The sequence below is a fragment of the Sminthopsis crassicaudata genome, chromosome 6 (genome assembly GCF_048593235.1).
Source record: "Sminthopsis crassicaudata isolate SCR6 chromosome 6, ASM4859323v1, whole genome shotgun sequence".
NCBI classification, from domain to species: Eukaryota; Metazoa; Chordata; class Mammalia; order Dasyuromorphia; family Dasyuridae; genus Sminthopsis; species Sminthopsis crassicaudata.
This window is the reverse complement of record NC_133622.1, coordinates 30,502,093-30,516,222: the sequence shown is the minus strand read 5'-3', so window position 1 is coordinate 30,516,222 and position 14,130 is coordinate 30,502,093. Positions and strand designations below refer to the sequence as shown.

At 37.1% G+C, this 14,130-nt stretch overlaps 1 protein-coding gene across 15 annotated transcripts in view; it reads left to right on the top strand.

Moving 5' to 3' along the window:
• The window catches only part of RBM47 (RNA binding motif protein 47), a 139,886-nt gene extending 126,276 nt beyond the window's left edge, over window positions 1–13,610 (top strand). For 9 of the 15 annotated variants that reach the window (XM_074273670.1, XM_074273669.1, XM_074273674.1 and 6 more), the window contains 4 exons: window positions 5,144–6,300; window positions 7,174–7,380; window positions 9,865–10,064; window positions 13,047–13,610. In XM_074273670.1, coding sequence (XP_074129771.1) covers window positions 5,175–6,300; window positions 7,174–7,380; window positions 9,865–10,064; window positions 13,047–13,286 — 1,773 coding nt within the window. In that variant the 5' untranslated portion in view covers window positions 5,144–5,174 and the 3' untranslated portion in view covers window positions 13,287–13,610. The remainder of the gene's footprint in view (window positions 1–5,143; window positions 6,301–7,173; window positions 7,381–9,864; window positions 10,065–13,046) is intronic. The other 6 variants (XM_074273667.1, XM_074273678.1, XM_074273680.1 and 3 more) reach the window with 2 other exon arrangements.
• Window positions 13,611–14,130: the final 520 nt, after the last annotated feature.

Genomic DNA, 14,130 nt, shown 5'->3' with positions numbered 1-14,130 from the left:
CTAGAATTTATCAAATGAACAACAGGTTGAGTCATGGAGATAAGGTCAGCCAGTTCAATTCAACAAGTATGTGTAAAAGCAGGTACTGCATATACTCAATGAAAATCTAGTAGCTTCCTTGGTCTTTATAAAATCAGTCAATGATTTTTCAAAATAAATTTTCATTGAAATCTTTTGCTTTTACACCTATAATCTGCAAGGTAATCATCTATTTTATCTCTTCCAAAGAACTGTTTGGGTGAAAAAAAATGTGGCAAAATTTACCAAAACATCTGAAAAATATCTTAAATTTCCTATCTCTAGGACTCCACCACCATAATTATATCCCCCCTCCCCCCTACAAATAACACAAGGTCATCCTTTGTCTTAGGGGCTAAGCTTGGCCATACTTTCAGTGTTTAACTATCTCTATTTATCATTACAATAACATGGGTTTTTTCATAATTCTGCTACTTTACTTTGGATCATTTTTTTTATCACTTACCTATCAGTGGGATCACTGGGTGACATTTTAGTTACTTTTTTGGCAAAATTCCAATTACTCAAAAGAATGATTTCACTGATTGGTAACGCCCTTCTCTTTCTTCTCCCCTTCCCCATTCCTTCCAACATTAGCTACTTTCATCTTTGGTCACCTTTGCCAATATTATTATTATTTTCATACTATTATTAATATTATAAATTAATTATTGTATTATATATTACAAATATTATTAATAGTTTGGAAATCTTTTTGAGAACTATTTCTTCATAGACTTTGACCACTTATTGGGGAATGCTTTTGTACATGTGTACGTATTTAGTGCCTAGCATCTATACAGCATCTGGCGCATAGGAGGTGTTTAATAAATGTTTATTGTTAATAAATCTCATTTACCAAATCCTTACTAGAGATAGTAGATATAAAGCATTTCAAGTTCACTTAATGCAATTTAACTATGCCATCTTTTGTCATTGGAAAGTTGAGTTTAATATGTATAGATCCTTTTATAAGACCGGTTGCTGTGCCAGAAAGCATGTCTGCCAATTCATAAACCTACAGGGTGCCATCATTCTTATATTCAATTCGACAAATATTTATTAATGTCTTGCCCTGTGTACACTGGAGGTTCCAAATGAACTGGGAGAAATTAATCTCCATGACAGCATTCCCAGGATTTTTGTATATATAGTAGATAGCATATAAATATTTGTCAGAAAAAAAATTTTAAACTATTGACATGGTTCCTACCCTCTAGGAGTTTACAACTCTTAATCATCAACAACTGTGGGCAGGTTTTGGGGATATAAATATAGAGAATGAAGCCATCCCTTCTCTCAAGGAGTTTACATTCTAATGGGGGAGACAATTGTTGTTCAGTCATTCTTATATCTGACCTTCTCCTTTTGTCTTCAGCCTTTTCCAACTTAGATAGGGTCCTCCCTATCTATGGTTCTTACTGCCTTATCACTCTAGCTTGTATGTTACTCCCTATTTGTCTGCTTTCCACCTGCTATAGCCCAACTTTTTTCTGGTCTTCTGGTCTGCATATTTTGGCCTGGCTGGCTGTATTCTGTGTTGAAAATGAACTTCCTCCTCACAAAATCTCCTTTTGTCCAAGATAGAACTCAAGCACCATCTCCACCGTGATTCCTATTTATTCTATAAATTCTGTAAATTCACTAGAGATAACTGGTGGCTCAACAGATTAGAGCACTCAGCCTGAAATCAGGGAGAGCTGAATCAAATCTCGCCTCTAGCTGTGTGACTATGGGCAAGTCATTTAACATTGTGGGACCAGAAGGGAATGGCAGAGGATCAGCTGGGTAGATGGTGTCATGGGAACAACAAACAGGAGCTTGGACAGAGATCCTGGAGGATGGAAAAGTCTGGCATGTTACGGTCCATGGGGTCACAAAGAGTCAAACAAGACTGAGTAATAACAACAAGAGGAATTGATAGATGAAGAATTAGATGAGAAGGAATAAAGGCAGGTGTGTGGGGCTGAATTGAAAGGACTTGAAAAATAATTTCATTCAAATATTACTTAATATTTGAATAAATATTGAATAAATACTTAATAAAGTATTTCCTTGTAGGGGGCAGCTAGGTAGCACAGTGGATAGAGCAACAGCTCATTTCCTTGTAATATTCTGATCGTCTCTCAGTTGTAATCCTACATTTCCTAAAATATTCCTAAGAAATAAATGCTCACCAGAATGAATTAAATCAATTTAATTTTTATTCGAGGGAAAGGAATACTATTCAGATTCCAAACATGGAAGACTAAGTAAAATGGCAGCTGGGTTGACATAATTTAAAGTTGGAAGGAAGGAGGAGCATGTTTACCTTGTACACTGAGTACAGATAAGACTGATTGGCTGGTTCTAAATCTCAAAGTCTATGACACATTTAATTAAATTGTGCAATCCAGAATTTTTTCACTGATGTGCCAGATCCAAGATCGAAGGGCTCTCTTAGAGGTATTTTAGGATTCTGATCACCTCTAAGTAGAAAAACAGATGTGTTTCAGTTCTGTACTTGGCTTCATCCCAAATGATTTCCAGTGGTGACATACATTTTAGTTCCTCTTTTTGAGGATGAATTCCTCTCCTGATCTTGTCGTAGAAATGTGAATTCTTACTGGCCAACAGTAGTACAGTGTGTGCCATGTAGTACACTGTAGTACAGTGGCTAAAAAGAGTAAATGGTTTCCCTCAGAAAGCTTTGCAGGAGGAACTCGTTCTCATTCAGTCATTTTCAGTTATTTTTATTGACCCCATTTGAGGTTTTCTTGATAGACACATCGGACTGGTTTGCCATTTCCTTCTCCAGCTCATTTTATAGATGAAGAATTGAGGCAGACAGGGTTAAGTTACTTGGTCAGGGTCACACAGCTAGTAAGTGTCTGAGGTCAGATTTGAATTTAGAAAGACAAATCTCCCATACTTCTTTCTCTGAATGCAGATACTACCTTTTTTTTAATGTCCTTTCTGGTTAATTTGGGTATTTATAATACTGAAAATGACTTATTTGCTCATAGTTATTCTTAACACAATATTGCAGTGAATAGAGTTCTAAACTAAATAAAAAGTCCAATTTCAATCCAAACAATCACTTAAGCATTTAACCTTGCTGCATCTGATCTATAAAAAAGGAGATGATACTTCATAATGTTGTATAAACCTCAAGAAAAGAAACATAAAAATCTTGCAATGTTTTAAATGCTTTATAATTTTATTTAATGATAGTTTTGAAAATCCATGTTTGTCCAAGGCATCATTGGTAATAGAATTGGTATACTATTCTATCAAGTTTGTTGAGCAAGATGGCTTAATGTTTCTCTTTGGGAGATTGGAGGCATGACATTAAAGAAATCAATCATGTTGCAAGAATATTACCCAGGCATGTGTCTGTCCTATGAGCACACATACTCTATTATATCAATCTGAGTGCTACGTTATTAAATTTTCTTGTACGTTATTAAATTTATTTTTTTATAATGTGAAATAATATTTGGCATAATTTAATAATATTTAAATTATTATGATTATGTTCTTGTTTCTGCTTTCATTCACTCTACAGTATTTCATACCTGTCCCTGAAAGTTTCCGTGAATTTCCATACCCTTTAATTATCTCAGTACCCTGTTATTTTTATAAACCACAGTTTGCCCCTCCATGACTCGAATCATTTGCTATCTGCTTTTGTTTCTAGTTCTGATACAAAGAGTGCTGCCATGAATATTTCTGATCTTGACCTTTTTTTTTTTAAGTGGATTCCCAAAAGAGATTACTGGGTTTAGTTAATATACACTTATTGCATTTTTATTATGTGCCAGGCACTGTGCTCAGCTCTAAGGAAACAGTTCAATTCATTCAAGATCTAATGAGGTCTTCTCATTCTAATGAAGAATGTGCTAATGACTATATACAGGAAAAACTGGAATTATTTAACAGAGAGAAGACATTAGAATAGGGAGGATTGGGAAGGGCTTTGGTTTAGGGTTAGGTGAGGTTTTAGTTGGGACTTGAATGAACCAGTGAAACCAGAGTCAGAGCTGGGGAAGGAGGCCATTCCTAGCACAGGAGACAAACATTAACAATACCTGGACTTGGGAAATGGAAGTGTCTTGTTTGAGAAACCAAAAGGAAAAAATCTGGTGCTAATAAATAAAAGACTAGATTGGAGTTGGTGTGTAAGAGTATAAGAAAACTAGAAAGGTCGAAGGCTGGGAGGAAGTTTTGAAGGGCTTTGAATGCCACACAAAGAATTTTCTCTCTTGTACAGTCCCAAACTGTATTGTAGGAAGGCTGGGCTCCTTCCCAGCTCCACCAACAAATATGAATGTTCTTGTCTTCTCCCAGACCTTCTAATACTATTTCCTTTTTAAAAATTATTTTTGTTAGCTTGATAAGTGTGAAAGCAAACCTCAAGGCTATTTTAATTTGAATTTCTCTTATTAATAATGTGCAGCATCTTTTTACATAGTCATTTATCAGTTACATTTTTTTCTCCTATTTGCTTTTGTTATATGGCCACTTTTTTGTAAGGGAATTTCTTAACAGTGAAAAGGTTTGTGTTCCGAAGAAATATCAGAACATGATTAAAAAAAAAAAAAAAAAATTAGTCCAAGCTGGCAATAGTTTATTAGAATTGTTTTTTGCCTTTGCAAGAGGAATATTGCATTTGATATTTATATACATATTGATTATTTGACCCTCGGCAAATCACTAAACATATCAGTCTACCAAGAAACTCATAAAACACAACTTTCAGAGAAGAAACCGATCCTTATTGATAATGGAAGTTCTGGGAGCTCCCTACACATCAAGGAAATACTTTAATTTAGGGGGGAAAGCAGCATTTAGAATAAATAGTTAATGTTCTGTTTTAGACTTGTTAGGAAGTATTTTTTTTTTTAAGTTATTTCAAGTGTAGAAATATTCATACACTGCAATTTTTAATCAAATAGTTTCTGTTTTTTTCACATGATATTTTGGCTATTTGAAGCAATTATTTTTACAAATGTGTCACATGGTTGGTTTTTAACTCTGGTTTTCTGCTAGAATTGTGGTATATGTGACTACTTTAAGACATACAATTGCAGTCCTAGTCTTGTGTAGAATGTAAAATAATCTCATTTCTTTTCTCCCTCTTTAGATTTCATCAAGTTTTGAATGATTGCGACATAATGACAGCAGAGGATTCCACTACAGCAATGAGCAACGATTCCACCAACATGTCAGCGGCCAAAGTTCCTGAAGGTATTGCCGGGGCCCCCAACGAAGCTGCCCTCCTAGCCCTCATGGAACGTACGGGTTATAGTATGATACAGGAGAATGGGCAGCGCAAGTATGGCGGTCCTCCCCCAGGTTGGGAAGGGCTCCACCCCCCACGCGGCTGCGAGGTCTTTGTGGGTAAGATTCCCCGAGATGTGTATGAAGATGAGCTGGTTCCGGTATTTGAGTCGGTTGGGCGTATCTATGAGATGCGGTTGATGATGGACTTTGACGGGAAGAACCGCGGCTACGCTTTTGTGATGTACACTCACAAGCACGAAGCTAAGCGTGCCGTGAGGGAACTGAACAATTATGAAATCAGACCGGGTCGACTTCTAGGAGTCTGCTGCAGTGTGGATAACTGTCGGCTCTTCATCGGGGGCATCCCTAAGATGAAAAAGAGAGAGGAGATACTGGAGGAGATCTCCAAAGTGACTGAAGGGGTGCTAGATGTGATCGTGTATGCAAGTGCCGCCGATAAGATGAAGAACAGAGGGTTTGCCTTTGTGGAGTATGAGAGCCACAGGGCAGCGGCTATGGCCAGGAGAAAACTCATGCCGGGAAGGATCCAGCTCTGGGGACACCAGATTGCAGTGGACTGGGCCGAGCCAGAGATAGATGTGGACGAAGACGTCATGGAAACCGTTAAGATTCTGTACGTGAGAAATCTGATGATTGAAACAACCGAGGAGACAATTAAAAAGAGCTTTGGCCAGTTCAATCCCGGTTGTGTAGAGCGAGTTAAAAAGATCCGCGATTATGCCTTTGTTCACTTCACCAGCCGGGATGATGCCGTCCATGCTATGAACAGCCTCAATGGCACGGAACTTGAAGGCTCGTGTCTTGAAGTTACTTTGGCCAAGCCAGTAGATAAAGAGCAATACACACGCTATCAGAAGGCAGCCAAAGGAAACGTAACTGCGGAAGCAACACCTCAGCAGCCTAACTATGTTTACTCGTGCGATCCCTACACATTGGCCTACTATAGCTATCCCTACAATGCTCTGATTGGACCCAACAGAGAATATTTTGTGAAAGGTAAGTTAGCTCTCTGGGGCATTTTTATTTAAGTCACCATTGCTTACCTCTGATCTTCATTTTCTAGCCCATCAGTTTGCCTCTATTGTATGTTAGGGTATGCAAGGCGCTTTTTTTTTTTTTTTTTTTTAATATACGAGTTTTTAGATGTTCCTTTGTCAGAACTTAAAAGATATCCACCTTAGTTGTCATTAGAAAGCATAAAACTAATTGCATATAAAGTAAAATTGTAGATTTTTCTTAAGAGTTCTAAAAGATCTTAGTGGGAAATTTAGCTTAACCCCTTCATCTTGCTGATCAAAGAATTGCGGTCCAAAGATAGTTAATGATTTCTCCCAAATTACCCAGGTGGTATGCAGCTGACATCCTTCAACTCCAGAAGCAGACCATTTTATTGTACATGATACCTCCTAAAATGCTTTCTTATGTGTCATGTAGAATAGGTAATCCAAGTATTATTGCACTGAGTGCATGAGCAGCCTGAGGATTTTTATAATCAAATAATGTATTCAAGGATGATAGATCTTGAAGTTGGTGATTTTTAATGGGTCTCCGTGATGTAAATGTCATGTATTATCGGGGTATATTCTAATCTAGCCAAGAGTTTTGACCTCATTCGTATAAGGCGGGTGTCTCCAACATCTTAGTGTAGTTTTAAACTTTAATATTGATTTAGATAGTAATTGCACTCAGGAATAAGAGGTTTCTTTAGGCATCTGTAACATTAAAATTAGAAGGTATTAGTCTGGACAATTTCGACTCTTTGTAGACAGTCAAATCTCAGGATCCTTGGAGTCTTCAGAGATGTGAAGCTGGGCCTTTTGGCACTGTCACTTGTGATTATTCATCCCAGTTTTGTGTTGTTTCTATAAGCAGGGAGCATAAGAGGCCGAGGGCGAGGTGCAGCTGGCAACAGAGCCCCAGGCCCTAGGGGATCTTACCTCGGGGGATACTCTGCCGGCCGTGGCATTTATAGCCGATATCATGAAGGGAAAGGAAAGCAGCAAGAAAAAGGATATGAACTTGTACCAAATTTGGAATTATCTGCTGTCAATCCAGTTGCTATTAAACCCGGTACAGGTCAGTATAAATCTGAGGGATGGGCCATGTCCAATCAGCCTTTCTTAGGCTCAGCTACACACAAATATGTGAATGTACCTCGGGGAAACCTAGTCAACCACTGGAATCTTTAGTATTTCTCAGTACTAGTGTAATCTATGCTCCAATAGCTAGACCTTTTGCTTTATCTGAAGAGAATTTGACCAAAAAAGTTTATTTTTCTCCTGTTGTACCTTGAATTTTGCTCAAAGAGTTTGTGGAGACGGAAGCTCTCACTTGTCAATGGTCAGGGCCACCATCCCTCCTTCATAATAATGATGTACGTGATCTAGAAATATCATGAAGGTGCAATATCAGACATTACAAATTTTTATTTATTTGTTTGTTTTTGCTGAGACTCTGAGCATTGAGTGACTTGCCCAGGGTCACACAGCTTGGAAGTGTTAAGTGTCTGAGACCAGATTTGAACTCTGGTCCTTCTGATTTCAGGACTAGTGCTCTATTCATTGTACCATCTAACTACCCTGAGACATTAAAATTTCTGAGTCAATATCTAATTAATGAGTATCAGCCTTGGTTATAAGCACCTGTTCCTTTTAGTCCAGCCAAATAATGAAGATGCAGGTAAAAATCAAGGCAAGTGATTCTATAGGAAGCAGACTAAGATTGCTTGAATGGATAATTTCTATAAAATATTCAACCAAAAATGGTGGTAATATGAGCTTATTACATCTTTCATACATCAATTCTCCCATGGGTCAAAGTTCTATGAACTTGACCCAAATATGGGGGAGAGGGAGCAAGGAGTCCATTGCATTTTGGCCCATAGGAGAACAAAGAATTTGTCTTATTAAGAAATAAAAAATAATTTGTTATACATAAGATGTTTTCAGAACTTTCCTGACCAGATCCCCATCTAAATATTCCTCACATTATGAGCAAGTATTGAACTAACCTTTTTCATTTAAGGATTTTCTTGTTTTTATTGTGCACATAAAACCAACCCAAGTTTCAGCGACTAACTCTTCCTATTTGTAATTGGCAAAAGAATCCAATATATATAGTGTATATACAGAGTTTAATTGGAAAAAAATAATGTTCAGAGGATTGCAGGAGATACTGCAATGAACTTGTAACCAGAATAAAATAGTCCCAAATAAGCCAATAAAGTTCTAGGGAGTATTATTAGTTTTCTCTTTCTAGGAGTATTAGTTTTCTCTCTTTCTTCTCTGTGCCTCTTTTTATCAAGAATATAAGCATTTTTACAATTTAAGAGATTTGTTCTCTTATGTCTCCTGTTCATCTTTTCCACTGGGCTTGTCTTTTCTCCATTCTTAAGAGGTATCACCTTCATTGGGGGTTCTGGGAATGCTGAAGATAAGCAGAATTGCCTAATAATAGGTTGGCTAGTTAGTTGCCATCATCTAAACTAGGAAAAGACTTGGTAGAAAAATGTAGTAGCTTGTGAAGAAGAGTGATTGTATAATGACATAACATGAAATAGAAAGCAGAGCTTGATCTCTTGCTGATGTCATTTGTACTTGAAAGTTCCCTAGGTCACAATAATATGAATATGAAAGGTAAACAAAGCCTTTGGAGTCATACGCTTCCACATTTCTCCTTCTTCTCTCTTTCAATGACTAGACTTTTTTGAACATTTCAACTCATTTAAGTCCATCCTCCATTTTGCTCTTTATCTCTGTGTGTACATGTGTGCAAATTCTAGTAAATTAAATATAAGACCTATTTCTGTACTTTACTAGAATTTATATATATTTTTAAAATCAATACATTGTGTTAAATATGTAATATAATTGTAAAAATAATCATTCACATAAAAAAGCTTCTGTTATTTTTTTATCTCCCACAATGCCTAAAATAGTGTTCCATCAAGTAAACATTCAGAAAATATTCCAAACTTTTTGAGACTTTAATTGAAGTGCCTTTATCTCTATATGCAGATTTTTGAATTTCATACAGAAAGACCCATGAAATCTTGGCCTGACTGTTTTATTAGTGAATCCTGTTATAAGGCTTAAAGATTACTGTAGCTTTAATTTTACATTTTACATTTTAATTTTACATGCTGTATGCTCTCATCATGTGTAAGTAATCTGGTGTTCAATATCAAATGCAGAACTAACAGCATGAATCTATTCCTCTGAGCTTTGTAATGAAACTCTCAGCTTAAAAGACAATTAAGCCAAAGAAGGTTGCAGGTCTAGCAGCGATAAAATGATAAGAAGGTGGCTGACTTATTCATATAAGTTCAGGCCAGGGTATCAAGATCTTGGCTAATTTCCAATTTCTACCCTACTTGTTCTGGGCACTCTCACCACTGCCCACCGTAGAGATGAAAGAAATTTCTCTGTATTGAATATTATTACTGATAGATCACTTCTAAGCCAGTGGCAACGTCTTGCTGGTATATTTGATTTCACTGCAAAGAGAGCATATATTAATCTTAATCAGCTTGGTTTTTTCCTATTCCTGATCCCGTTTTAGTGGCCATCCCTGCTATTGGGGCCCAGTATTCCATGTTTCAGGCTACTCCTGCTCCCAAGATGCTGGAAGATGGCAAAATCCATACAATGGAACATATGATCAATCCCATTGCAGTGCAACCGGACCCAGCCAGTGCTGCTGCTGCCGCCGCCGCTGCTGCTGCTATCATACCTGCTGTTTCAACCCCTCCACCTTTCCAGGTAAGTTTTTTATGTCATGGAAATTCATGTGATAGGTATTTCCTTTCACCATTTATTTGTGTATTGATAGGTTGGAGTTCCTTATGTGCCTAGAACTCACAATAGGGTGAGGTAAGCCAGATTAATTTTAAACACAAGTTCCTGCTATTAGGAAGCTATCACTACAGGAGACACTTATATTAATATTAGAGTGACTGATTTATTTGGTATTCCAATTTGTGCTGGAAGGGGGGGGGAAAGGAGAGAAAGTTTTAGATAGTACTTAATCTGTACAATTATTATCTCCACTTTACAGGTGAGGAAACTGAGGCAGATAGAAATTTTGTAACTGACTTACCCATCGTCATGTAGTTAGTATCTGAGGCTAGATCTGAACTCAGGTCTTCGTGACTATAGCTCTCTTATCTGCTGTACTAAAAATACACCAGGACTTGTGAATCCTTCTGATGAAAGCCTCCAGTGGCTCCAAGAAACTGCCCACAAATTGAGCTCTCTTTCCTTTTTCATTGAGATAAAAAAAGAATGTCATGGAGGGGGGGGGAAGAATGCTTTGTTTATTCTCCTTTTTAAATTTCAGACTTTACTCATGTTTTTTTATTAATGGAGAGAATTCTCAGCAAGAAATACTTATTTGCAATTTAATCTTTGTGAGCTATCTGGGACATTGTAAGGTTGTGTGACTTGATCAAAGTCAAACAGCCAATATAGATAAGAAGCCAACTTCAACCCTAGTCTTCCTACCATAAAGCCTTCATTATGCCATGCTTTTACTTGCCTTTTACTTATTGTAAACTAGGCTATGGAAGTTGTTTATTCTGCAAACTCCTAAAGTTCAGGAGTCCTATCTCCAAACAGAAATTTGTGTAAAAGAGGGGAAAGAAATGGCAAGGAGCAGAGTGTGAGTTGATAGCATACATTCAGTAATTTGATAAATATTGGACTCAGTATTCAACATAAAGTTTAATAGATCTCACTTCAATTCCTGGGTCTAGGAAGGGACATGGGTGACTTTAGATAATGACAAATGAGAGCAATGATGAGAAAGGTTAAGTGATTTATTTGAGACTTAAAAAACTAGAGAGTTCAGTAGTAAGAACAGAGGAGGGAGAGTGTTGTAGTCCTGGGATACAGCCAGAGAGAAAGAGAGAAGGGAAGTAGAAGGGTATTAGATTATGAAAGGCTTTGAACACCAAAGTATTTTGTATTTGATTTGAAGACACTGGAATACACTTCAGTGTACTTGATATATTATAGAAGTGATTAATGATTAGGTATGAATTGGATGAGATGAATTATGATATCCTATCTCTTTGATTCTGTTCCTTCAAAACTCCAGCAAAGTGGTGATTCTTTGGGCCATAGTTCTTAGAATTGGAAGGGATCCTGTAGATTACGATGGACAGATTTTCCCAAACTTGTGATCTATGAAATCTGGGTGAGGGGTGAGGGGGATGACCGAAGCATTGATGGGATGGGGGATACCTTCAACCATCAGGTGAAAATCTACATATTTTTACCTTAAGAAAGGGTCCTTATACTTGAAAAGATTTACCATCATTATGTTTTGCTGCAAAATGTCTCTGGTGTAAAGAGTGTTAGGAATGCTGCAGTCATGCATCATTGAGTGTATACAAATGACTTCCATTTATCAAGAGGAAGAGGGAGAGAATGCAAGAGTTTGTTAAAATCTTCTAATGTACAATTAGTTCTCTTACAGCACATAACTCAATAAATGAATTCCTAAAGAAAGAAAGAAAATCACCAAGCTATGCAAAATTGAACAATTAAAAACTATAGGGTTTTTGGGGGAAATTGGGGTTAAAGTATAATGCTCAAAAACTTCATCAGTGGCACATTAAAAAAAAAAAAGTAGTAATCAAATTAAAATGGTAGTACAGTTTTATGCATGTTAAATGGTGAAGAAATTTATAAAAACTATAATAAATAGTAATAGTTTCTGTAGCCATGGGCTGCTAGTTGTCTTTCTTGCTTCTTTTGCTGGCAAAGTTGAAAGCTAAAAGCAAAAGTGCATCCCCAAAGTCCTGGACACAGGGCCATGATATCAAGAAGAATAACTTGGATACAGACCAGCCTCTGCCCACAGCTCCTACTCTACCAAAAGATACACAAGAATATATGTCAGTTTACCTTGAAAAGGACCTGAAGTTGTCTAGTGAAAATGGCTGAGAAATTGATTTCTGCAGTTTTTGATAAATTCTCATAGAAGCAAACATGAAAGTTATGGTCATATTATTCCCTAATATATCAATCATGTTGAATTAAATTTGCATTTACAAAATAAGCATTATAGTGGAACAGAATGCACATTTTCAAAGTAGTTGGAAATGTATGTAGTTTCTGGTTTGCCATGAAATAAAAACATTTTATGCCAATGCTAATTCAAGGTTTTTTGATTATTAAAAAGCTAGCGCTCTCTCTCTCTCTCTCTCTCTCTCTCTCTCTCATTTCTTCCTCCCTCCTTCCCTCTCTCTCCCTCTCTCTGTTTGTCTCTCTTATACACATGCATGTGTGTGTGTGTATGTATATATATATATATATATATATACATACACACACACACACATTTACAATGTATAATTACATAGAGAGACAGAAACACATACAATATTTTATTACAGTGCTTTATAGTCTGTTTTAAAGGCTTTAATTTAAATTTTTAGTGAATCAGTCCGTATAAAATACCGTGAAATATTGGTTCCTCCAATTTATGAATTGCATCAGCTTTGATACATATCCCATACCTCCTCATCCAGGACCCTGTTTTCCAGATAAAGTTTAAGGCCATAGAAAAGAAATCAAGTTCCCATAGGTGGCAAGTTAAGAGAGTGGGGGAAGTCATTCAAAGCCAGATCTCTGACTGGAAACCCATTGCTCTCTTGACTTCTGGTTCTCACCTGTTTAATACTATGGACCTGTTCCCGTTTGCTATTTACATGGGCATCTTTTCTCCGTTCTCCTTAGGGCCGCCCAATCACTCCAGTGTACACGGTGGCTCCAAATGTCCCGAGAATCCCCGCGGCTGGGATCTACGGTGCCAGTTACGTCCCGTTTGCTGCTCCTGCTACAGCCACACTAGCCACACTACAGAAGAACGCGGCGGCTGCAGCTGCGGTTTATGGAGGTTACGCTGGCTACATACCTCAGCCATTCCCTACCGCTACAATTCAGGTTCCCATCCATGATGTCTACCAGACATACTGAGATTGAGGGGGGAGGGAGGGGTTGTGAAAACAAACAGAAAAACCACTGAAGGAACACTTTACTATTTATGAAGAAAGTACCCATCGCCAAGAACATGCCTGAACTTTAGTAAATATATCTAGAACCCTGAAAGTGAAGAATGTTATCAAATATTAATGTTGAAATATTTTATACAAATGAAGTCACTTGTTTTTTGTGACTTTTAAAGTGAATGCTCCTGTATTCCTACATTTCTCAGAGAGTTCAACTTGCAATGCCTTAATACGATCTTCTAGTCACCTGTATACAATGGTATGTTTATAAAGGTTTTTTTTAGCAATTATATTTTCGGTATGAAGGTTATTTTCTTAACTTCTGCACTCCAGAGATGTTTATTTTGTAGTGCCTTTAATAAATATATTGACTATATATATATATATATATATTAAGAACATCCATGCAGCTAGGTGATATTTTGAAAAGATATATTCAATATTTAAAGATACAGAAAAGTAGTGCTTTTAAAAACATAGACAACCCTGAATACCTTATTTAAAAAAATAATCCTGGAAAGTGCAATTTTAAGATGAGTGAAGCCACTGTGTTGTTGCCGGCCATTGGGATGATGGCGCCATCTCGGATACATTCTCTTTTTGACAAAAATGGAAATGCTCAAATTCTCCTTCATTGAGGAGGAAATAGCCTGAGATTTCTAAGAGATTTCGTAGATTTCGGCCTCTCCCACCTACTGTGCTCTTCCTCATTTTCCATTTTCCTTTGTCCTCCAAGACTGGACAATACTGGACATTTGGGGAGTGGGTTGTTAGAAACAGAAAAGAAATCACTGAGTTCTCCACTCAACTAC